This window comes from Coregonus clupeaformis, chromosome 6, assembly GCF_020615455.1.
Source record: "Coregonus clupeaformis isolate EN_2021a chromosome 6, ASM2061545v1, whole genome shotgun sequence".
In the NCBI taxonomy this organism is placed as follows: domain Eukaryota; kingdom Metazoa; phylum Chordata; class Actinopteri; order Salmoniformes; family Salmonidae; genus Coregonus; species Coregonus clupeaformis.
The window spans coordinates 2,749,834-2,775,332 of NC_059197.1; the positions used below are offsets into that span (position 1 = coordinate 2,749,834).

At 44.7% G+C, this 25,499-nt stretch overlaps 1 protein-coding gene across 1 annotated transcript in view; it reads left to right on the top strand.

Moving 5' to 3' along the window:
• Positions 1-25,499, top strand: part of LOC121567337 (serine/threonine-protein kinase SIK2) — a 62,094-nt gene that overhangs the window by 27,152 nt on the left and 9,443 nt on the right. Inside the window, exons 5-10 of the mRNA XM_041877305.2 lie at positions 13,007-13,131; positions 13,910-14,033; positions 18,543-18,757; positions 20,545-20,697; positions 21,142-21,312; positions 24,478-24,709. Coding sequence (XP_041733239.2) covers positions 13,007-13,131; positions 13,910-14,033; positions 18,543-18,757; positions 20,545-20,697; positions 21,142-21,312; positions 24,478-24,709 — 1,020 coding nt within the window. The remainder of the gene's footprint in view (positions 1-13,006; positions 13,132-13,909; positions 14,034-18,542; positions 18,758-20,544; positions 20,698-21,141; positions 21,313-24,477; positions 24,710-25,499) is intronic.

The following is a 25,499-nucleotide window of genomic DNA, read 5'->3' on the forward strand; positions in this document are numbered from 1 at the left end:
CCAGGGCCTGATGGCTACCCGACAGAGTTTTATAAAAAGTTTATCACCAAAATAGCCCCTATTCTAATTGAAATGTACAATGATGCATTTGTAAATGGTGCTCTCCCACATACTCTCACTCAAGCAACCATTTGTGTTATTCTTAAAAAAAACAAAGACCCTCTTGACTGTGCATCATACCGTCCAATTAGCTTGCTAAATGTGGACTATAAAATTCTAGCCAAAATTCTGGCAACGCGGCTAGAAACAGTCCTCCCATCAATTATCTCTCCGGATCAAACAGGATTTATAAAAAATAGACACTCATTCTTCAATCTCCGAAGATTATTTAATATTATATACAATCCTTCTATCGACAATACCTCTGAAGCCATTATATCCCTGGACGCGGAGAAAGCGTTTGATCGGGTGGAATGGAAATACCTTTTTACACTCTAAATAAATTTGGCTTTGGCTCCAAATTCATGACCTGGATAAAACTTCTGTACTCATCCCCCAAGCCTCTGTCAGGACTAATAACACTCAATCAGATCGCTTCCCTTTGCAAAGATCGACACGTCAGGGTTGCCCTTTAAGTCCCTTACTGTTTGCCCTCGCCATAGAGCCACTTGCAATAGCACTTCGCTCCAACCCCCTCATCAAAGGCATAGTCAGATACGGGCACGAACACAAACTGTCTTTATATGCAGATGATTTATTAATATACACATCCAATCTTTCTGTCTCTGTCCCTGCTGCCCTTGCCACTTTCGCATCCTTCGGTCACTTATCAGGGTATAAACTAAATCTCAGTAAAAGTGAATTGATGCCACTTAACATGGCTGCAAAAAAATCCCCTTTACATAACTTGCCATTTAAAATAGCTCACGGTAGTTTTATTTATCTCGGGGTACATGTCACAATTAGGTTTGAAAACCTTTTTCAAGCCAACTTTGCTCCTCTCTTAACCCGTACTAAGGACGATTTGGAATGGTGGTCTTTGCTACACCTCTCCTTAGTTGCTAGAATTAACTCTATTAAAATGAATACTCTCCCTAAATTCTTATACCTCTATCAGTGCCTTCCAATATTTCTACCCAATACATTTTTCAAAAAGATCGACGGCCTAATTCTACCCTTTATATGGGACAAAAAGCCTCCTAGGATACGAAAACAGCTCTTGCAGAGGCCCAAACCAGACGGCGGTCTAGCTCTACCAGATTTCAGATTCTATTATTGGGCCGCTAACCTTAGGATCATTCAGTACTGGTTGCAGAGCAGAGTGATATTCCCACCCCCAACTTGGCTGGAGATGGAGGCTGCCTCGTCTACACCGGCATCATTGTCTTCCCTCGCTCACTCCTCTATTACAGGCCCTTACTCCTCCTTCACCAATAATATATGTGTCAAAACAACATTGAAGATCTGGAATCAATTTAGACGCCACTTTGGGTTTCAAACAACCTCTTCCTTGGCTCCGGTAGCCTCAAACCCAGCTTTTCCCCCATCTATGATTGATGGTGCTTTCTCAACATGGTCTAATCTCGGTATTAAAAGATTCAGAGACCTGTATACTAACAATACATTTAGTACGTTTCAACAATTATCAGCTAAGTTTGGTCTCCCCAGACATCATTTTTTTAGGTTCTTACAAGTCCGGAGTTATGTCCGCAGCATAGATCCAGGATTCCCCAACCTTTCTGGTGGAACACAGTTCGACACATTTCTCACCCCACTTCCTAATCAGAAAGGCACATTGTCAATAATCTATAGACAAATTTGCTCACTACAAGCCATCTCATTAAACAATATCAAATCCTCTTGGGAGGAGGAACTGGGTGAGGAAATATCTGATGAACTATGGGAAGGGGCACTCAAAAGGGTACATAGCTCTTCTATTTGCGCCGACACGGCCTCATCCAATGCAAACTCATTCATAGGGCCCACTGGACCAAAGCAAGACTATCAAAAATTTACAAGGATGTGAACCCTAATTGTGTTCGATGTAACCAGTCCCCTGCTAATCATGTGCACATGTTTTGGTGCTGCCCATCTCTTGTTGGTTTCTGGAAAGACATCTTCAACACACTCTCAGAATTAAGCGGCACACAGATCGAGCCAGACCCTCTCATTGCATTATTTGGAGTTTCCTTACCCACAATACAATTGACCAAAATGAATAAGGATGTAATTGCCTTTGTCACGTTGTTAGCGAGACGATTAATTTTACTTAGATGGAAATCCTCTGCAGCCCCTTCTCATGCTCTTTGGATTAAATCTATTTTGAATTGCATAAAGTTGGAGAAAATAAAACAGACACTCAATGGGTCTGTAGACAAATTCTATGCAAAGTGGGCTCCCTTCTTTTCTTATGTTAAAAGAATACATTTCCCTGCAGTTCCAGAGTGATGTATATTTATATATTGGTGATGTAAGAAGCCTGGTATGTGCATATACGACATCTCGGATGTTAAGGACGGTAATAACTGTGCTAGCTGACCTATAACAACTGGATCAAAACAGATATTTTTCCCTTTTTTTTTTTTTTTTTTTGTGTTTTATCTTATTTATGTATTCAATACCTATTTTTTCTTTCATGTCTGTCTCTCTATGTTTTGCTGTATCGTTGTCTTCAAATTGTTGTTCCATATTCATACCAAATAACTTTCAAGTGCAATTATTTACTAAATGCTGGTACTGAAAATTCAATAAACAAAGTATAAAAAAAAAAAAAAAAAAGGGCAAACAATTCACACAATGAAACAATGAAAGCGCAAGAATTGGCGGGAGACAGCTGAGTCGTTCTGGAGAGAGACTCACCTATATCTTCGCCACACACCCCTCCCCTTCTTCTTGTCTCAACATTTTAAATTATACTCAAGACATATTTACTCTACACTTCAGTGGCGGTCGGTGCCATTATAAGATGAGGGAGGATGATGATTTTTTTATGAGCATGGCCTTATTTCTATTACAGCATATTTGGTGATTGTCGTTCATATTCCGTTCACCCAGCTCAATGTAACGTCGATAGGTTTAGGCTACTTCATGATACGCAAATGTTCAGGCTCTCCGTGGTTGCTATAAACCTAGCCTATGAATGAAAGTGTACAATGTAGATGCACAGGTCAATAGAATTTTGAGTAATCAAGGTGCTAGACAGTGAAACATTCAATACCGCCTTGCACACTCTTGCCTTTATGTAGCTGATCTAGGGTGTAATCATCAGTCCAACAGTTGCAAATTATAGTTTTTGTTGGACAAATCAGGTATGTTTATCCCCGTTTCATTCCGTTTGCTTCCGTTTTAAGGAACATTTTTCAACAGAATCGGTGGAATGAATACACCCCTGATCACACGCAAACACAGTTCACTTTCATAGCAGCCACTTAAAAACAGCATGATCACTTTGCTCGTTGTATATATAATTCCTTCTCGCAGCTATAGTATCTACTCGCTCTCCTCCTCTCACCGTTTCCCTTCGCATGTGGACTTCAGTGCACAACACACCAGCTGTCTGTGACCAGGCGAAAAAACCTTTCTAAGCCAAACCTTCATATCATAATCGCTAACCGCTACACACAGCCTACATAGCCAGCAAGCTAACATAGCATCCCTCTCTGTTTGAGTAGGCTAAACTAGCTAGCTGCATTCACTAGCTAAGTGAAAGTAAAAAATATATATACACAACCTAATATACTGTAGCTAGCTCTCTCACGCGCTTCTCCTTAATTTTGGAAGAAATGAATTTGTTAACTGTTCAACTATTGTCTTTCTCACTCTTTTTGAGTCAACTAATCAGAACATGTTATGCACTGCAGTGCTAGCTAGCTGTAGCTTATGCTTTCAGTACTAGATTCATTCTCTGATTCTATGATTGGGTGGACAACATGTCAGTTCATGCCGCAAGAGCTCTGATAGGTTGGAAGACATCCTCCGGATGTTGTCATAATTAACCATGAGCCTCCTAGGTTTTGTATTGAAGTCAATGTACACAGAGGAGGACAGAAGCTAGCTGTCCTCTGGCTACAACATGGTGCTACCCTACAGAGTGCTGCTGAGGCTACTGCAGACCTTCATTGCAAAACTCTGACTAAAACAATTGTTTGGTGACGTGAATATATTTAGTGTAGTTTTATCTAAAAAGCATAACGTTTCACTATTTTTATTTGTATGAAATTCACTGAGGAGGGTGGTCCTCCCCTTCCTCCTCTGAAGAGCCTCCACTGCATCACACATATTTTTTATGCTTTTCACTGACAGCCACAACTCAATAATCAGCTAGGCCTATTGCCACGCGCACTGACCAAATTGCGGGCTTCCCAAATAGGCATAGGCCTACGAGCTTGTGATTTTAAACAATCCACAGCGATTCCTTTTGAATGATTTGATTTATTTCTGTATAAACAGGGGTAATTTAGATCGTTTTGGCAAATGTATTTCCATTTACTTCCCTATTGGACCCGCTATGCCATTTCTCTCATCTTTTATTGGTTTTCATATCAGCTTTCTTTCTTTGTCCAGAAACTTAAGGCACAATCCTAGTCATATTAGCAACCCAACCCAGATGTTGCATCTTTAGATCCCCCCTCTTTCTAAGTTTCTAACAGAGATTTTCATCTCTGTCACATATGGAACTGCTATCAAGTGCGCTGTTTAGAGTGGGTTTTCCCGCGAATTGCATTTTGTCACCCCACTCCTCCGCACACTCCACTGGCTTCCAGTCGAAGCTCGCATCCACTACAAGGCCATGGTGCTTGCCTACGGAGCAGCAAGAGGAACTGCCCCTCCCTACCTTCAGGCTGTGCTCAAACCCTACACCCCAACCCGAGCACCCCGTTCTGCCACCTCTGGTCTCTTGGCCCTCCCTCGCAGCTCCCGCTCAGCTCAGCCCAGTCCAAGCTCTTCTCTGTCCTGGCACCCCAATGGTGTAACCAGCTTTCCCCCTGAATCTAGGACAGCAGAGTCCCTGCCCATCTTCTGAAAGCACCTGAAACCCTACCTCTTCAAAGAGTATCTTAAATAATCCCCCTCTTCACTACTTAGAGGAAAAGTGTACTTACTATGCCTGTGATATGTGGTTTTCCCACCTAGCTATCTTAAGATGAATGCACTAACTGTACGTTGCTCTAGATAAGAGCGTCTGCTAAATCACTAAAATGTCATGAGTTGCCCGTGTTGAGGGTCAGCGTGGCGGATGTGTTGTTGCCTACCCTCACCACCTGGGGGTGGCCCGTCAGGAAGTCCAGGATCCAGTTGCAGAGGGAGGTGTTTTAGTCCCAGGATCCTTAGTTTAGTGATGAGCTTGGAGGACACTATGGTGTTGATCTCTAAGTTATAGTCAATGAACAGCATTCTTATGTAGATGTTCCTCTTGTCCAGGTGGGAGAGGGCAGTGTGGAGTGCAATAGAGATTGCGTCATCTGTGGATCTGTTGGGACAGTATGCGAATTGGAGTGGGCTCAGGGTGCCTGTGATGACGGTGTTGATGTGAGCCATGACCAGCCTTTCAAAGCATTTCATGGCTACAGATGTGAGTGCTACGGGGCAATAGTCATTTAGCCAGGTTACCTTGTCGATCTTGGGCACAGGGACTATGGTGGTTGCTCTGAGTACGTGTCCTGGTAATCCGTCTGGCCCTGCGGCCATGTGAATTTTAACCTGTTTAAAGGTCTTACTCATATCGGCTACGGAGAACGAGATCACACAGTCGTCCAGAACAGCTGGTGCTCTCATGCATGGTCCAGTGTTGGTTGCCTCAAAGCGAGCATATAAGGAATTTTGCTTGTCTGGTATGCTCGCATCACTGGACAGCTCGCGGCTGGGTTTCCCTTTGTAATCTGTGATGGTTTGCAAGCCCTGCCACATCCGACGAGCGTCAAAGCCGGCGTAGTAGAATTTGATCTTAGTCCATTATTGACATTTTGACTGTTTGATGGCTCTTCGGAGGTCGTTGCAGGATTTCTTATAAGCGTCCATAAATGTTATCGGATGAATCCTGGAACATATTCCAGTCTGTACTAAACAGTCCTGTAACTTAGCATCCGTTTCATCGGACCACTTCCGTATTGAGCACGTCACTGGTACTTCCTGTTCGTGTTAGTCAAATGTTAGTCTGGAGTCCTGCTTATGGGCTTACTATTGGGCCCTGGTAAAAAAATTAATAATAATATTTGTCACATGCGCCGAATACAACAGGTGTAGACCTTAACCAACAATGCAGTTCAAGAAAGAGTATTTACTAAATAAACTAAAGTAAAAATAAAATAACAATAACGAGGCTATATACAGGGGGTACCGGTACCGAGTCAATGTGCAGGGGTACAGGTTAGTACAAAGTGACTATGCATAGATAAACAGCGAGTAGCAGCAGTGTAAAAACAAAGGGGATGTATATAGTCCGGGTGTCCATTTGATTAATTGTTCAGCAGTCTTATGGCTTGGGGGTAGAAGCTGTTAAGGAGCCTTTTGGTCCTAGACTTGGCGCTGCGGTACTGCTTGCCGTGCAGTAGCAGAGAGAACAGTCTATGACTTAGTTGACTGGAGTCTTTGACCATTTTTTGGGCCTTCCTCTGACACCGCCTAGTATATAGGTCCTGGATGGCAGGAAGCTTGGCCCCAGCGATGTAGGTATTACAGACTCAGTCAGGGAGAGGTTGAAAATGTCAGTGAAGATACCTATCTCTTGGTCCGCGCATGCTTTGAGTACACGTCCTGGTAATCCGTCTGGCCCTGCGGCTTTGTGCACTATAAAGAGAATAGGGTGCCATTTGGGACACTGCTGCAGCTTTATACGGGTTGATCTTGGACATTGGCCTCTCACGGGGTTGACAGCCCCTCGGGGCATTTGGCCAGAGCACTGAAGAGGCTAAATCAATTTGCTGAGCTACTGAACACTGCTTTGTGCCACACAGTTCAACGGGACCTGCTCCCATTACGTAAGGCGGCGTATTATTTGTTTTTGTCACAACGCATCTTCTTCCCTCGGCTTTATATAACTGTGATGATAAAAAAGAGTGAAAAATACAAAAAATACTTGTTATTCATCTGATAGTTGTTTGTTACAACAGGGTCCCTTAACACCGTCGGGCTCCACAGATAACGATCTCTCCATTCTCACACTCGAGGGCAACGACGCTGAAGTTTATTCAAATGGGAATCTTAAACATAAGGAACAGACCTGCGAGGGAGTGAGACGGAGAAGGGGAGAGAGAACGAAGGGGGGAGGGGGAGCGATTTGCGTAAGAGAAAAAGCGAGCAGCTTCATACTTGTAAAAGATTTGGCAACATGTCGTTGGACGTTTAATTTTAATTTTAGCTTTTTTTCTTTCCGAGTTATGATTTAAGATCAAGTGTAAGTTTGGAGATCACTGACTCTCTCTCTCTCTCTCCCTGGGAACAATCAGAACACACAGTCACTCCATGAGCTCATGTCAGTCTCCTGGGAGATGACCTCATGAATGCCCAACTAGCCCACCAATGGCCTCAACACACAAATATGTGCATTACATATCACATTGGCAAAAAAACCTGCAGGTTGTTCTACTCTGCGTCCCAAATAACACCCTATTCTCTATATGGTGTGCACTACCTTTGACCAGAGGCCCTGGTCAACAGTAGTGCATTTTAGAGAATAGGGTGCCATTTGGGACATATCCCTTGAAAAGAAGAGTTTTTCAAACATAGCCACTAGGCTTGACTACTAGACTGTTGCATAGTTATTTATTAGTATTGCTACCTACCTGTATTGTTATATTGTTGTGGAGTTCTTTTCATTTGATTTGTGAAGCATACAGTTGAAGTCGGAAGTTTACATACACCTTAGCCAAATACATTTAAACTCAGTTTTCACAATTCCTGACATTTAATCCTAGTTAAAATTCCCTGTCTTAGGTCAGTTAGGATCACCACTTTATTTTAAGAATGTGAAATGTCAGAATAATAGTAGAGAGAATGATTTATTTCAGCTTTTATTTCTTTCATCACATTCCCAGTGGGTCAGAAGTTTACATACACTCAATTAGTATTTGGTAGCATTGCCTTTAAATTGTTTAACTTGGGTCAAACGTTTCGGGTAGCCTTCCACAAGCTTCCCACAATAAGTTGGGTGAATTTTGGCCCATTCCTCCTGACAGAGCTGGTGTAACTGAGTCAGGTTTGTAGGCCTCCTTGCTTGCACACGCTTTTTCAGTTCTGCCCACAAATGTTCTATAGGATTGAGGTCAGGGCTTTGTGATGGCCACTCCAATACCTTGACTTTGTTGTCCTTAAGCCATTTTGCCACAACTTTGGAAGTATGCTCGGGGTCATTGTCCATTTGGAAGACCCATTTGCGACCAAGCTTTAACTTCCTGACTGATGTCTTGAGACGTTGCTTCAATATATCCACATAATTTTCCTTCCTCATGATGCCATCTATTTTGTGAAGTGCACCAGTCCCTCCTGCAGCAAAGCACCCCCACAGCATGATGCTGCCACCCCCGTGCTTTATGGTTGGGATGGTGTTCTTTGGCTTGCAAGGCACCCCCTTTTTTCTCCAAACATAACGATGGTCATTATGGCCAAAGAGTTCTATTTTTGTTTCATCAGACCAGAGGACATTTCTCCAAAAAGTATGATCTTTGTCCCAATGTGCAGTTGCAAACCGTAGTCTGGCTTTTCTATGGCGGTTTTGGAGCAGTGGCTTCTTCCTTGCTGAGCGGCCTTTCAGGTTATGTCGATATGGGACTCGTTTTACTGTGGATATAGATACTTTTGTACCTGTTTCCTCCAGCATCTTCACAAGGTCCTTTGCTGTTGTTATGGGATTGAGTTGCACTTTTCGCACCAAAGTACGTTCATCTCTAGGAGACTATTGTTTGTACAGATGAACGTGGTACCTTCAGGCGTTTGGAAATTGCTCCCAAGGATGAACCAGACTTGTGGAGGTCTACAATTTTTTTTCTAAGGTCTTGGCTGATTTCTTTGGATTTTCCCATGATGTCAAGCAAAGAGGCACTGAGTTTGAAGGTAGGCCTTGAAATACATCCACAGGTACACCTCCAATTGACTCAAATGATGTCAATTAGCCTATCAGAAGCTTCTAAAGCCATGACATCATTTTCTGGAATTTTCCAAGTTGTTTAAAGGCACAGTCAACTTAGTGTATGTAAACTTCTGACCCACTGGAATTGTGATACAGTGAAATAATCTGTCTGTAAACAATTGTTGTAAAAAGTACTTGTGTCATGCACAAAGTAGATGTCCTAACCGACTTGCCAAAACTATAGTTTGTTAACAAGAAATGTGTGGAGTGGTTAAAAAAACTAGTTTTAATGACTCCAACCTAAGTGTATGTAAACTTCCGACTTCAACTGTATGTGTGATACTTGGTAGTCTGTCCTTATGTTGCACTTCTCCTGATACTCATGTTTTGTTAGATGGAAGCAGAGATAAAAACTATAGATAATTTGCTTCCAGGGATAGAAGATAGTCACGTTCCAAAGATATGACTGAATCCGTTCATTACACTTTTTTCCTGTAACATTCTGCCTTATTTCATGTACACTAACACTTTTCTCAATTAGTAGGCTAACGTTTGTCAAAAATACAGTACATATACAGTGCCTTCAAAAAGTATTCACACCCCTTGACTTTTTCCACATGTTGTTATGTTACAGCCTGAATTTAAAATGTGATTTTGTACCCCACACATGCAATTATCTTTTAAGGTCCCTCAGTCGATCAGTGAATTTTGTACATAGATTTAATCACAAAGACCAGGGAGGTTTTCTAACAAGGGCACCTATTGGTAGTTCGGTTTTAAAAAATAACGTGGACATTGAATATCCCTTTGAGCATGGTGAAGTTATTAATTACACTTTGGATTATGTATCAATACACCCAGTCACTACAAAGGTACAGGCATACTTCCCAACTCACTTGCCGGAGAGGAAGGAAACCGCTCAGGGATTTCACCAAGAGGCCAATGGTGTTTTTAAAACAGTTAGTTTAATGGCTGTGATAGGAGAAAACTGAGGATGGATCAACAACATTGTAGTTACTCCACAGTACTAACCTAAATGAGTGAAAAGAAGGAAGGGAGCGTTATGTTTGGGGCAAATCCAACACAACACATAACTGAGTACCACTCTTCATATTTTCAAGCATGGTAGTGGCTGCATAATGTTATGGATACGCTTGTCATTTTCCAAATATAATAAACGGAATAGAGCTAAGCAGGCAAATTCCTAGAGGAAAACCTGGTTCAGTCTGCTTTCCAAAAGACACAGGGAGACAAATTCACCTTTCCAGCTGGACAATAACGTAAAACACAAGGCCAAATATACACTGGAGTTGCTTACCAAGACAACTTTGAATGAGTGGCCTAGTTACAGTTGTTACTGAAATTGGCTTGAAAATCTATGGCAAGACTTGAAAATGGCCATCTAGCAATGATCAACAACGAACTTGACAGAGCTTGAAGAATTAAAAAAAGAATAATGTGGAAAGCTCTTAAGAGACTTACCCAGAAAGACTCACAGCTGTAATCGCTGCCAAAGGTGATTCTAACGTGTATTGACTCAGGGGTGTAAATACATATGTAAATGAGATGTATGTATTTCATTTTCAATACATTTGCTAAAATTTCTAAAAACATATTTTCACTTAGTCATTATGGGGTAATGTGTGTAGATGGGTGAGAACAAATCAATCGAATCCATTTTGAATTCCGGCAGTAACACAACTAAATTTGGAATAAGTCCAGGCGTATGAATACTTTCTAAACGCACTGCAGCGCTCCTTCCTATTAAACTACACTGCTCAAAAAAATAAAGGGAACACTTAAACAACACAATGTAACTCCAAGTCAATCACACTTCTGTGAAATCAAACTGTCCACTTAGGAAGCAACACTGATTGACAATACATTTCACATGCTGTTGTGCAAATGGAATAGACAACAGGTGGAAATTATAGGCAATTAGCAAGACACCCCCAATAAAGGACTGGTTTAGCAGGTGGTGACCACAGACCACTTCTCAGTTCCTATGCTTCCTGGCTGATGTTTTGGTCACTTTTGAATGCTGGCGGTGCTTTCACTCTAGTGGTAGCATGAGACGGAGTCTACAACCCACACAAGTGGCTCAGGTAGTGCAGCTTATCCAGGATGGCACATCAATGCGAGCTGTGGCAAGAAGGTTTGCTGTGTCTGTCAGCGTAGTGTCCAGAGCATGGAGGCGCTACCAGGAGACAGGCCAGTACATCAGGAGATGTGGAGGAGGCCGTAGGAGGGCAACAACCCAGCAGCAGGACCGCTACCTCCGCCTTTGTGCTAGGAGGAGCACTGCCAGAGCCCTGCAAAATGACCTCCAGCAGGCCACAAATGTGCATGTGTCTGTTCAAATGGTCAGAAACAGACTCCATGAGGGTGGTATGAGGGCCCGACGTCCACAGGTGGGGGTTGTGCTTAAAGCCCAACACCGTGCAGGACGTATGCCATTTGCCAGAGAACACCAAGTTTGGCAAATTCGCCACTGGCGCCATGTGCTCTTCACAGATGAAAGCAGGTTCACACTGAGCACATGTGACAGACGTGACAGAGTCTGGAGACGCCGTGGAGAACGTTCTGCTGCCTGCAACATCCTCCAGCATGACCGGTTTGGCGGTGGGTCAGTCATGGTGTGGGGTGGAATTTCTTTGGGGGGCCGCACAGCCCTCCATGTGCTCGCCAGAGGTAGCCTGACTGCCATTAGGTACCGAGATGAGATCCTCAGACCCCTTGTGAGACCATATGCTGGTGCGGTTGGCCCTGGGTTCCTCCTAATGCAAGACAATGCTAGACCTCATGTGGCTGGAGTGTGTCAGCAGTTCCTGCAAGAGGAAGGCATTGATGCAATGGACTGGCCCGCCCGTTCCCCAGACCTGAATCCAATTGAGCACATCTGGGACATCATGTCTCGCTCCATCCACCAACACCACGTTGCACCACAGACTGTCCAGGAGATGGCAGATGCTTTAGTCCAGGTCTGGGAGGCGATCCCTCAGGAGACCATCCGCCACCTCATCAGGAGCATGCCCAGGCGTTGTAAGGAGGTCATACAGGCACGTGGAGGCCACACACACGACTGAGCCTCATTTTGATTTGTTTTAAGGACATTACATCAAAGTTGGATCAGCCTGTAGTGTGGTTTTCCACTTTAATTTTGAGGGTGACTCCAAATCCAGACCTCCATGGGTTGATACATTTGATTTCCATTGATAGTTTTTGTGTGATTTTGTTGTCAGCACATTCAACAATGTAAAGAAAAAAGTATTTAATAAGATTATTTCATTCATTCAGATCTAGGATGTGTTATTTTAGTGTTCCCTTTATTTTTTTGAGCAGTGTAGTTAAAGCGGTTTTAATCCATGATAAAAAAGCAATAGGCCTATATATAGTGTTCTTTGCAGGACAAAAACACAGTTAAATCCCTGTTCCTGCTTGGAACATCTCGATTTATTCTGTTTGTCTGCTGGAACAGAATCTTAGGGAGCCTAAACTTGCTGTTAAATGTAGTAAACAGATTAGCATGTACAGGTGCTGCTGTGCAGGGAATATTTTTCCGCCCCTTTAGCTACCACCCCCGCTCCTTGCGCACACATGTGTGCACACACACACACACACACACACACACACACGTTTGCATGTTCTAATCTGGAGCTAGCGTTAAAGCCCCCCCCCTATGCCACAGGCTACAGGTAGTCAATCTGTCTTGACTTCCTGTGAATCAGCCACCTTCGGACACGTCTGCTCTCTCTTTCTCTCTCTCTCGCGCTCAGTACTCACTGTTCTGTCTGCATCTCCCCCTGTTCCGATCCGTCCCCATCCTTCCCTCACCTCTTACCACCCATCACTCACTTAGTCAGTCAGCCAGACAAATGTGCCCAGGCAGAACCCTCCATACAGTCTATGGGCAGAAGAACTCAACCCAGTGTATGTTTGTTTGAGTCAAGGTGAAGGTGGGTAATAATATGAAGTTAACCGTGTCATTCTTCCGTTTGTTAGATTTTGGCTTTGGGAACTTCTTCCAGCCCGGGGAGCCCCTGGCCACGTGGTGCGGCAGCCCCCCCTACGCCGCTCCGGAGGTGTTCGAGGGACAACAGTACGAGGGGCCCCAGCTGGACATCTGGGTAGGACAAAGCTCTTGTCTGCGTCCTAAATGGCATCCCTATTCCCTCAATAGTACCCTATTGGCCTTGGTCCAAAGTAGTGCACTATACAAGGAATAGGGTGCCATTTTCACACACCTGCTCTGCGATGAGTCACACATACTGCTAACTAGTCCCTTGGTGATACCAACGGAGTGTCCCAGAACTGACTGTACATTGTCTTTGACACTGGACCTAATGTAATCATGGGCATCAGAAGCAATAGTGAGGCCAACCAGATTAAACAAAGACAAAGCCGAGGCAAAGATCTGCAGAGCCCTATCAAAAGCAGTGCACTATATAGGGAATAAGTTGCCATTTGGGATGCAGCCAAGGTGCTCAACTGAGAGAAGGTGGGATAAAATAAAATAAAAAGATATCTGACCTGATTGCGTCGGGGATATGATTGTGAATCATCAACCCTAGTCAGTGATAATTGTATGAGAATGATGTCTTGCCATAAACCAAATAGCCCTACCTACCCTCTTTTTCAAAGGCGACTTGAAGACATCATGTGAGATCATAAGATTTCCCAACCTCTTTTTATAGCCCTGCCTGTATTATGGCATATTGAACTCGCCCTCGCATACATCTGGGTGCCTTTGTACCTCATTGATCTAGTTATGTGAGTGTAAGGATTTTTCCCACAGCAGCCCCTGACCTAGTGTGTGTGTGTGTGTGTGTGTGTGTGTGTGTGTGTGTCTGTCCGTCTGTCTGGCTGTGCTCGTGTGCGCGTGCGTGGTTGTGTGTCTCAATGTAGAGTATGGGGGTGGTGCTGTACGTGCTGGTGTGTGGCGCCCTGCCCTTCGACGGCCCCACCCTGCCCGTGCTCCGACAGCGTGTCTTGGAGGGTCGCTTCCGCATCCCCTACTTCATGACAGAAGGTGAGAGTGAATAACATAGTGCTTCACCCCAAAAAAGCCTGAAGTGACACCATGGCTCCTATGGAAAAACATAATCCGAAGCCAAACAGCAGTCTGTGTTGTTGTTGTTGGAATGGGGTTTGTTCACTGGTGATGCCAGCAGAGGACGTTAAAGGGGCAATTGGAGATACAAAAAACAACAAAGTGGTCACCCCACCACTTGTTTTGGTAAACAGCTGAGGGATAGGGCTACAGAAATATAACCTCCTCGAATCAATGGCTATATATTGTTCATTTAAAAGTCCCCAAAAATGTATACTGAACAAAAATATAAACACAACATGCAACAATTTCAACAATTTTACTGAGTTACAGTTCATATAAGGATATCAGTAAATTGAAATAAATTCACCAGGCCCACCCACTGGGGAGCCAGGCCCATCCAATCAGAATAAGGTTTTCCCTACAAAAGGGCTTTATTACAGACAGCAATACTCCTGAGTTTCTTCAGCTGTCCAGATGGCTGGTCTCAGACGATCCCGCAGGTGAAGAAGCCGGATGTGGAGGTTCGTGGTTACACGTGATCTGCAGATGAGGCTGGTTGGACATACTGCCAAATTCGCTAAAACAATGTTGGAGGTGGCTTATGGTAGAGAAATGAACATAAAATTATCTGGCAACAGCTTTGGTGGACATTCCTGCAGTCAGCATGCCAATTGCTTGCTCCCTCAAAACTTGAGACATCTTTGGCATTGTGTTGTGTGACGAAAATGCACATTTTAGAGTGGCCTTTTATTGTCCCCAGCACAAGGTGCACCTGTGTAATTATCATGCTGTTTAATCAGCTTGATTAAACAGTATGCACTCACTAACTGTAAGTCGCTCTGTATAAGAGCGTCTGCTAAATTACTAAAATGTAAATGTTGATATGCCACACCTGTCAGGTGGATCGATTATCTTGGCAAAGGAGAAATGCTCACTAACGGGGATTGAAAACAAATTTGTGCACAACATTTGAGAGAAATAAGCTTTTTGTACGTATGGAACATTTTTGGGATCTTTTATTTTAGCTCATGAAACATGGGACCAACACTTTACATGTTGCGTTTGTGTTTTTGTTCAGTATATGTACCAATCCGTGATTACCCCTTTAACTGGCTGCTTGGAGCGCTTCAGAATCCACTCTCTTGTGTCTCACCACTGCACTGGGGTCTGGCATGCAGGGAAAGCATAGACCGCTTTTGAAGTGAGGCTCAACTGCCCAGCATGGCATAAATACCTGTTCAAAACACCTGTCCAAAATGGAACCCACTTACTACTAAGGCAGGGAATTGCCATGGACCTCACGATACGATATTATCATGATACTATTATCATGATACTGTGATTTTATTGCAATTCGATGTTCCAAACATATTGTTCATCATATGTCTGCTGCAGAGGGACAAGAGAGAGCCATTCATAAAGCATCTCAGAGTAGGAGTGCTGATCTAGGATCAGGTCCCCTCTGTCCATGTACCTTACATCTTATCCATTATGATCTAAAAGGCTAAACTGACCCTAGATCAGCACTCCTACTTTATGAATATGGGCCTAAGAGATCCTAACAGTGCTCCGTTTGGTGGTGGTTGTGCTTCAAAGCTAGAGAAGTCAGCATGTCAGGTTAGAGCTAACACTATACGCCACCCTGGTGAGATGAACTCTAGTCCGAGAGAGCCAGAGTCATTGTGCTTACATAACCTGGGGAAGAGCCAGTGAAGTTCCCGCTCTGCCAGCCCCCCCTTTAAGGGTGGGGGTGATGGGGGGTGCTGGGTTCTGTGGGCCAACATGCTTTGTTCAGGGAACTATTTAGTCCATGTTGAGAATGTAGGAGTGTAACTTAAGCCCCCTCCCCTTCCTGCCTGCAGCCCCCTCCCCATCCTGCCTGCAGCCTCCCATCCCGTTCCAGTCCTATTCCCTTGTCGTTTCCTCCTATATTTCCTCCCCACATGTTCTCACTCTCTGCTACATACACACACACATAAACACACTGTACGGGACAGTACAGAGGCTCTCTATAACAAATCAGGCAGTGCTGTACTGGTTAGTACACTACTTTGTTTTACCTCCAGTACTGTACATCCCAGGACCGTACATTATTTGACCTCGGTATCGAAGCGGCCCCAGGGGATTTGTGTAACAGAAATGTTAACCGTCGAAAGAAAGGAAGTGTTAACCAAACGACCCTGAATATTTCCATGATGGTGTCATGATGCACTCAAGAGAAAAGAAGAGGGTCAATGTGGATTGCATAGTTTCTCTCTCTCTCTCTCTCTCATCCCTCTCTCTTGCTGGATTTCTCTGCCAGATAAGTGCTCATTCGGCAGCAGAGCAGTCATACCGAAAGTATTCAGACCCCATCCCATTTTCCACATTTTGTTACGTTACAGCCTTTTTCTAAAATAGATTAAATAAAACATTTTCCTCATCAATCTACACACAATACCCCATAATGACAAAGCGAAAACAGGTTTTGAGACATTTTTGTAAATGTATTAAAAATAAAAAACAGAAATACCTTATTTACATAAGTATTCAGACCCTTTGCTATGAGACTCGAAATTGAGCTCAGGTGCATCCTGTTTCCATTGATCATCCTTGATGTTTCTACAACTGGATTGGAGTCCACCTGTGGTAAATTCAATTGATTGGACATGATTTGGAAAGGCACGCACCTGTCTATATAAGGTCCCACAGTTGTCAGTGCATGTCAGAGAAAAAACTAAGCCATGAGGTCGAAGGAATTGTCCGTAGAGCTACGGGACAGGATTGTGTCGAGGCACAGATCTGGGGAAGGGTACCAAAAAATGTCTGCAGCATTGTAGGTCCACAATAACACAGTGGCCTCCATCATTCTTAAATGGAAGAAGTTTGGAACCACCAAGACCCTTCCTAGAGCTGGCCGCCCGGCCAAACTGAGCAATCGGGGGTGAAGGGTCTTGGTCAGGGAGGTGACCAAGAACCCGATGGTCACTCTGACAGAGCTCCAGAGTTCCTCTGTGGAGATGGGAGAACCTTCCAGAAGGACAACCATCTCTGCAGCACTCCACCAATCAGGCCTTTATGGTAGAGTGGCCAGACGGAACCCACTCCTCAGTAAAAAGGCACATGACAACCCGCTTGGAGTTTGCAAAAAGGCACTTAAAGGACTCTCAGACCATAAGAAACAACATTCTCTGGTCTGAAGAAACCAAGATTGAACTCTTTGGCCTGAATGCCAAGCATCACGTCTGGATGAAACGTGGCACCATCCCTACGGTGAAGCATGGTGGTGGCAGCATCATGCTGTGGGGGTGTTTTTAACAGCAGGGACTGGGAGACTAGTCAGGACAACGCAGGAGTGGCTTCGGGACAAGTCTCTGAATGTCCTTGAGTGGCCCAGCCAGAGCCCGGACTTGAACCCGATCTAACATCTCTGGAGAGACCAGAAAATAGCTGTGCAGCGATGCTTCCCATCCAGCTTGAGAGGATCTGCAGAGAAGAATGGGAGAAACTCCCCAAATACAGGTGTGCCAAGCTTGTAGCATCATACCCAAGAAGACTCAAGGCTGTAATCGTTGCCAAAGGTGTTTCAACAAAGTACTGAGTAAAGGGTCTGAATACTTATGTAAATATGATATTCCCGTTTAAAATTTTTAATTAATGTGCATACATTTCTATAAATCTGTTTTTGCTGTGTCATTATGGGGTAATGTGTGTAGATTGATGAGGGAGAAAAACTATTTAATATATTTTAGAATAAGGCTGTAACATAACAAAATGTGGAAAAAGTCAAGGGGTCTAAATGCACACACACACACACACACAGATACAAACAAACGCACAAAACAGCACAGCCTCAGCCCAGTGGGCAGTAATCCTGTTAAGACCCAGCGGTTGGTGACGTCAAGCTCATTTAGCTGCTAACTGAAGGTTTAGAGGCCTCTCCATCCTCCTCCGAGAGAGAGAAGGGGGGAGGTGCAGAGGGAGAGGGAGGAGGAGGGAGAGAAGGAGAGAGAGAGAAAAAATGAGAGGGGTAGGGATAAAAAAGAGAACAAGAGGGAGGGGGCTAGAGAAAACCGAGAGGGGGGAGAGCCTGCTCTGCATTCCTGCCTGAGCTCATCTGTTTTTCTTAGCATGAGTAGTAGAGGTGCTCCTTCACTCCTTCCCTGTGGCCGGCCCTGCTTCAATACATTTACATTTGAGTCATTTAGAACCGCTTTGTTCCACCGACGTAACGTTTCAGCCGGAGCGCTCTCTTCACTCAAACGGGGGCTATTCTTCCCTCGGAACTCTCGGTACATGGTACACACAGTACCACTGTCCCGGGCTGCGTGTTGTTGTGTATGGCCTGATGTGTCGGGGCAAATGTGTAAGGAGAACACTCTCCTCTCATCAGACGGTGTCTGAAGCGAGGGCTCTCGGTTATGGTTCTGAGTACCAGGGGTTGTACATTTGATTTTGTTCCCCTTTCTCTCTCTGCCTCCATCTTTATTCCTCTTCCTCTCCCAGACTGCGAGCACCTGATCCGGCGGATGCTGGTTTTGGACCCGTCCAAACGTCTGTCGGTGGCCCAGATCAAGGAGCACAAGTGGATGGCACTGGACGTGCCGGTGCAGAGGCCCATGCTGTACCAGCAGGAGGGCGACCTGGGTGTGGGCGAGTACAGCGAGCAGGTTCTACGGCTCATGCACAGCCTGGGCATTGACCAACACAAGACCATCGAGGTGAGAGATGACCGAGAGAGAGATGGTGCCTTGTTCCTTATATAGTGCCCTACTTTTGACCATAGGGCACTGGTCAAAAGTAGTGCACTGTAAGGGAATAGGGGTGCAATTTGGGACGCAGACAATATCTACACTAGCCTTTTGGTGGCCCTAAGCAAGATTTGGTTGGACTGCCCCCCACCTCGTGGCAAAACAACACAATTTTGAGACCCAGACTGAGTTCCTTTTTTGGTCGCTTATGCCTGGAACCAGCCCTTTACACTAGCATACTAAAGAGAATGGAGCAATGTGTTGTGCATTGATTCAAAGTAGTGTGCCAGTGTGAATATTGGCTGTATCTCTAATGACACCCTATTATGAGTATTAATGTTAATACAGGTGTGGTCCTCTGTAGCTCAGTTGGTAGAACGTGGCTCTTGCAATGCCAGGATAGTGGGTTAGATTACCGAGGCCACCTTTACCTAAAACATGTATGCACGCATGAATGTAAGTCGCTTTGGGTGACAAATTCCCTCATAGATTCTCTAGACATCACTCTGGACCCAGAACTTTTCATGTTTTACTTGCACGATTGCCCCTATTACTTCCATTGGTTGTTAGCTAGCGGTGGCTAAAGTTTGTAATAATAAAATAATAAACATTTGGTGGGTGCTTATATTTGTCCTATTTGACACATGTACAAGTCTGTATTATATGCATGTGCGATTTGGAAATGTGTTTTTTTACATATCCCAACTTAGAGCGGGGTCACAGCCAAGGTCAGACATTATCAACAGCGACCCTGGAGCGATTAGTGTTAAGTGCCTTGCTGAAGTGCAAATCAACAGATTTTTTACCATGTTGGGGATTCAAACTAGCGATATTTTGGTTACTGGGCCAACGCTCTAACCGCTAGGGTACCTGCTGCCCTACATGTAGTGGCTGTTTTAAGAAAACCTAACCATGGATTACAGTTTATCCTGGTCCATAGACTACTTTCAGGGTGAGGAACCATCTGACATCAAGATATAAAATACTGAACTATCCCTTTAAAAATGCACTATGCAGTAATCACTCAGCCATTTCCTCGTTGCTAAAATTGTAATAGTTCACCTAATTTCAGTTTGTGACAAAACAAGCAAGTATCATGTAGAGCCATCAAACTCAACTCTGGACCTCGAAGCCAGTTCCACTGCATTTTTTTATTGTTCCCCTCTAATCAGGGACTGATTTAGACCTATGACACCAGGTGTGTGCAATTAAGTATCAGGTAGAACAGAAAACCAGCAGGCTCCGGACCTCGTAGGGTAAGAGTTAAGTACCCCTGGTGTAGAAAATCATTGTACCATCTAAACCAGTGGTTCCCAACTTTTTTCGGTTACTGTACCACAAACTGAATTTTGCTCTGTCCAGAGTAACCCCTCGTGCATTTTACCAGAAGGCCTATGATCTCATGAGTCTTCCCAAGTACCCCCTGTGGAAAGGCCAAGTACCCCCAGGGGTCCTAGTACCCCTTGTTGGGAACTACTGATCTAAACCGCTGTGAAATAAATATATTTTCCATAACCAAAAATATTGTATTTTCAGCTGTTTTGAAGCTTGTGTACCAAACCGAAAGTAAAAGATGCAAAAACGAAACTTAACGGGAGGCATAGAAATGGTGCACATAAAACAGATCTACAGCTTCTTAGACTTGCATTCAATGAGAATGACAGATCTATAACTCACATTTCTATGTGAATTTGGTCGGGTCGCCCAAAAAGTGACATATTGCAGCTTTAACATGGTGTGTCCCTTCCTGTGTCCAGTCTCTCCAGAACAAGAGTTACAACCACTTTGCTGCTATCTACTACCTGCTGGTGGAGCGTCTCAAGGCCCACCGCTGCAGTTTCCCTGTGGAGCAGCGGCTTGACGTACGCCAGCGCCGGCCCAGCACCATCGCCGAGCAGACTGTCGTCAAGGTAACCCCCGCTGTCTTCGTCGCCGGTTTTCGGCGTCACAAAGTAGATCTGTCTGTGTGGTGTATTAGTATGGGTGTCTGTGGTCGTAATTATCAAGGACATTTACATTCACACACCTGGCTGTTCAAAGAACATGTATTCATTGATAAATGAAACATATATTCTCTTCCTTTCACTGCCCTCTCTCTTTTTTTTCCTTTTTTTTTGTCTTTCTCACTCTATCCATTCAATTTCCTTTCTTCCTTTTTCTCTCTTTCTCTCTTTGTTACCTTTCCCTCTTTTCCTCTTTGATTCTCTCTATCCATTCCATTCTTCCTCTCTTTCTTTGATTCTCTCTCTATCCAACTTTTTTCCTGATCTCTTTCTCTCTCTTGTCTCTCTCCTTATCTTCCTCCTTCATTCTCTCTCGCTCTCTCTGTACCCCTCCATCTATCTCCCCTACAGCCAAGCGAGCTGAGCGGTGGCTCCCCCCAGGTGGGTCTCCTGCCCCAGGGGGTGCGGGGTCTCCTACGCTCCCCAGTGCTGCCCCAAGCCTCTATCGATGCCTTCAACTTCCCACAGTCGCCGCTTCTGCCCGAGCACAGCTTCATGGTCGAGGACGTGGCCACTCCTAAAGTAAGTCACCACACCAAACAAGTCGCGCCATGTCATCTAAGGTTACGAGCTATTCTGAACCGAAGCACCCCGGCCTGTAGACACCCACTATGTGGAGTGTTATCCAGTTTTCCAGCTGAATAACACTATTGAAGTTAGTGGAATTAAGCGTTTTGATATATTAAATATGTAGTGTAACTATATACTCATATTTTGGAAGTCGAAGAAAACCATAAAGGAGTGTCATCAAATGGATTGGCATTTCAGACTCACGCTTCAATTCTGATATACAAATTATAAACATTATGTTTGCACAGAAACACACACATGTGATCAGTGTCATGTGGGAACAGATCTGGGTCGTGCTCATTAGGGGACATCGTAGCAAAACAAATTGCAACGCGAAACGAAAATTGAGGTTCCTATTGGACAAACTCAGGGAGTACCTCCCCTGTTTGAAAACGTTTGAAAACTTTTTTCCCAACTGAACACGACCCCATGGAGCACTGATTGCAACAGGACAGTGGTGACGCTACAGAGGACCGATCCTCCCCCCAGGCCACCCCAACCCCGACTGGCCACTGCTGCTGAGTTATCCAAGAGGGGACTCTTGTCTGTCTGTTTTGTTTGGTTTGGTTTAGCCCACTCATCCTGCCTCCTCCTCCCTCCCTCCCCAGGGGGCTCTTTGTTCAAGGCTGTCCCCAACACCCCATAACCAGGCAGCGAGAGAAGGGAGCGTTGCCAGTTTGGCACTCAATAGAACAACACAAAATCAGCGGAGGAGTGACACAGTCCAGCCCCAGTCTCCTCTTACCCCCTTTTATACCGTGTGGGAGCTTCTAGCTAGTTCCGACTGAGTCTGCATCCTAAATGGCACCCTACTCCCTGTTTAGTAGTGCACTGCTTTTGACCTGGGCCCTGGTCAAAAGTGGTGCACTTTATAGGGAATAGGCTGCCATTGGATGGATGGTGGTGTATACGTCACAGTTATGTTATGAAAGAGCTCTGACTCACATTTCACTGAGGACGGGGCTCCACAGTAGAGTACATAAGCTGGGAACATGACCATGTCTGTGTGTTAACTTAGTTCAAATCCCCTGTCCTATTCGGACCCCTCCTGACCGGCACCTGCTGCTAATGCTACTTGGCTGGGCCCCTTTCTCTCTTCTGCATCCCAAATGGCACTCTATTCCCTATATACTGCACTACTTTTGATCAGGGCCCATAAATTCCCTATATAGTGCATTACTTTTGACCAGGAACAGGGTGCTATTTGGGACACTGTCTGTGCACCCTGCCCTAGCTACAGCCTGGTTGTCAGAGGGGGGAAAGGAGGGATGTGTCCTTAAGGCTGAGGCACTGGGCTGGCTGGTTCTGACAGTAACCGCACGGCAGGCAAGGCACAGCTGCCCCTCGCTAGCTTACGTAAGCCACTCCACTCAGCCCCGTCCGTCCCCTCTATCTGTCTGTCTGGCTGGGGCCACACATCTGACGTGACAGCTGCCAGTTCTCTACAGCTCAGGCACAGTTAGAGACCTCTTTCCCCCTCACACAAACAAACAAACACACACTAGGAGCACATGCACACTTAGCGTTGGCCCATGTGACATCGGCTGTACTCTTGCCCCTGCAGGTCTGGACCCAGACTCTCTCCATCTCACTCCCCTCCTCCCTCTCTGCTAAGTGTCTGTCTTTATCTATGCCAGACTGTGACCTTTTCTTCCAGCCTGGCCAGGCTTTACCATTCCCCTGCTTGCTGCTGTGTTTTGAACATCTGCGTTATTTATCACTTTTACAACCTTTTTTTTTTTTCTTAACTGACAAACTATACTTAAAATATATATATTAACCCTCGTAAAAAATATATATTAACCCTCATAAAAAATATATATTAACCCTCATTAAAAAAATTGCTGTGTAAGAGCAGACTTCCGAGAAATTAAATCAAAGAATGAATCCCAAATGGCAACCTGTTACCTATTTAGTGCACTACTTTTGGTCAAACTAGTGCACTAAATAGGGCATAGTGTGCCCTTTTGGATGCACACGAGGCACTAGGGCAGTGTGCGGTAATAGCCTGGTGTGGCCTGGGTTCGAGCAGCCAGCCCCTCTCCCTCCCCAGTGTGTTGAGTAACAGGCAGCATTCCTGGCCCAGCACGCTTCAGGAAACTGGGATCAGGAATTGTACAAAGCAGCTCTGACTGGAGGAGCCCAGGGTTCTGGTTTCCCCAGCAACTCATCCAGATGATCCGTGTCAGCGAGGGGTGTGTGAGAGAGACTGACAGACACAGTGAGTGTGTGCGTGCGAGAGAGATTTGTGTCGTAGAGAGACATTTGTGTGTGAGAGAGACACTGTGTGAGCAAGAGACATTGTGTGTGCGTGCGCGTGTGTGTTTGATGAGCGAGCCTGATTGTGTCTCAGTGTGCCTGTGTCTGTGCGAGAGTCTCTCACTGCGCTTTCAGCCAAAGTACACTTCCTGTGCATGCATTCCAGACTTCCACCCCTCCTCCCCTCTCCTAGTGTCTGAGCAACGGGGGGGAAAGGAGGGCAGGACAGAAAGAGAGGGAGAGAGAGAAATGGCAGACACATTTTGTTTACCCATCCAGTCCCCAAACCTTGCAGTAGATTGTATGTTTCTGTAGGTCCAGAGCTGTCTACTCCAATAACACAAGTAAAGAGGACCCTCTGGATGTGTACATTAGGGGGAAGCTGCCTGGTCATGAATTAACCGAGAGGAGCCATGTCCTGATGAATGGTTTCACCCTCTTAGGACGTGCGTGTCTGTGTGTGGGACAGAGGAGGTGGTCCCATTCACGTCCGTAGAGATGTAGGAATGGAGCTAAAATGGGGAGAGCCAAGTATAACGGAGGTGTTTAGGTGAGACCCTCTCGCATGATGAGTAACCTTGCCTGGGTGCTGGAAACTCCCGTTAGCTCCCTAGAGGTAATGCCCTGAGAGTCTGGGTTGGAAACCCAGTTCAATCCCCAACTCTATAGCGAGTATGGATGAAAATTAGCTATTTTGCTAACACCTGACACTTGAGCATTGATGTGGAAAGGGAAATAATGATTAATATGTACTGTCCCTGTGAAGTACATTTCATAAATACATTTCATAAATGGATTAAGGTAAATGAATTTTTCCAGCAAGCAACTCACCGTGCCTTTCCCTGTCTTTGCCTTTAGGTGAATGGCTGCATGCTGGACCCCCTGCCCCCCACAGTGCTGCGCAAGTCCAGCGTGTCGTCACCCAGTAACATGATGGAGACATCCATCGACGAGGGCATAGAGACGGAGGAGCCCGACGCCGAGGACGACCCCGCCCACTTCTTCTCCGCCTTCCAGACGGCCCGCTTCGGCCAGCGCCGACACACCCTTTCCGAGGTCACTAACGAGCTAGGCCCTGTCATCAACCAAGGTCAGAACTGAACCAAGGTTCTGGGACATTAGAGAATCATATACGCCATTGGCTAGATAGGGGAAATAGGGCTGTGTTCATATGATGGGTTGTTGTTCTGCTAAGCCAGCAAGTATTGCGTTTGTGAATGGTGAAAATGTGCGCTTCCAGTGGAAATTATTTTAAACGCACCACATTTATTGATGGATGAATGAGTGGATAGACTGGTTTTATTTATTATATGTAGCTAATGCCAGAGGGGTAAACTACAAAGAAGGATCAACGAGTTAACTTTGATAAACAAACAGAAATTACAATAGATTTTCTGGTTCATTTAAGAAAGCTAAACGTAGTGTGTTTTGGTTGTTGAAGCAATTGGACCATGTCCATTTCATGCTTATCTTCTTAATGTTTTTATTTATTTCAGAATATTCTGGAAAGTTAACTGGCTAAGTCATTGATCATGCTTTGTAATATACAGTGGGGGAAAAAAGTATTTAGTCAGCCACTAATTGTGCAAGTTCTCCCACTTAAAAAGATGAGAGAGGCCTGTAATTTTCATCATAGGTACACGTCAACTATTATAGACAAAATGAGGGAAAAAAATCCAGAAAATCACATTGTAGGATTTTTAATGAATTTATTTGCAAATTATGGTGGAAAATAAGTATTTGGTCACCTACAAACAAGCAAGATTTCTGGCTCTCACAGACCTGTAACTTCTTCTTTAAGAGGCTCCTCTGTCCTCCACTCGTTACCTGTATTAATGGCACCTGTTTGAACTTGTTATCAGTATAAAAGACACCTGTCC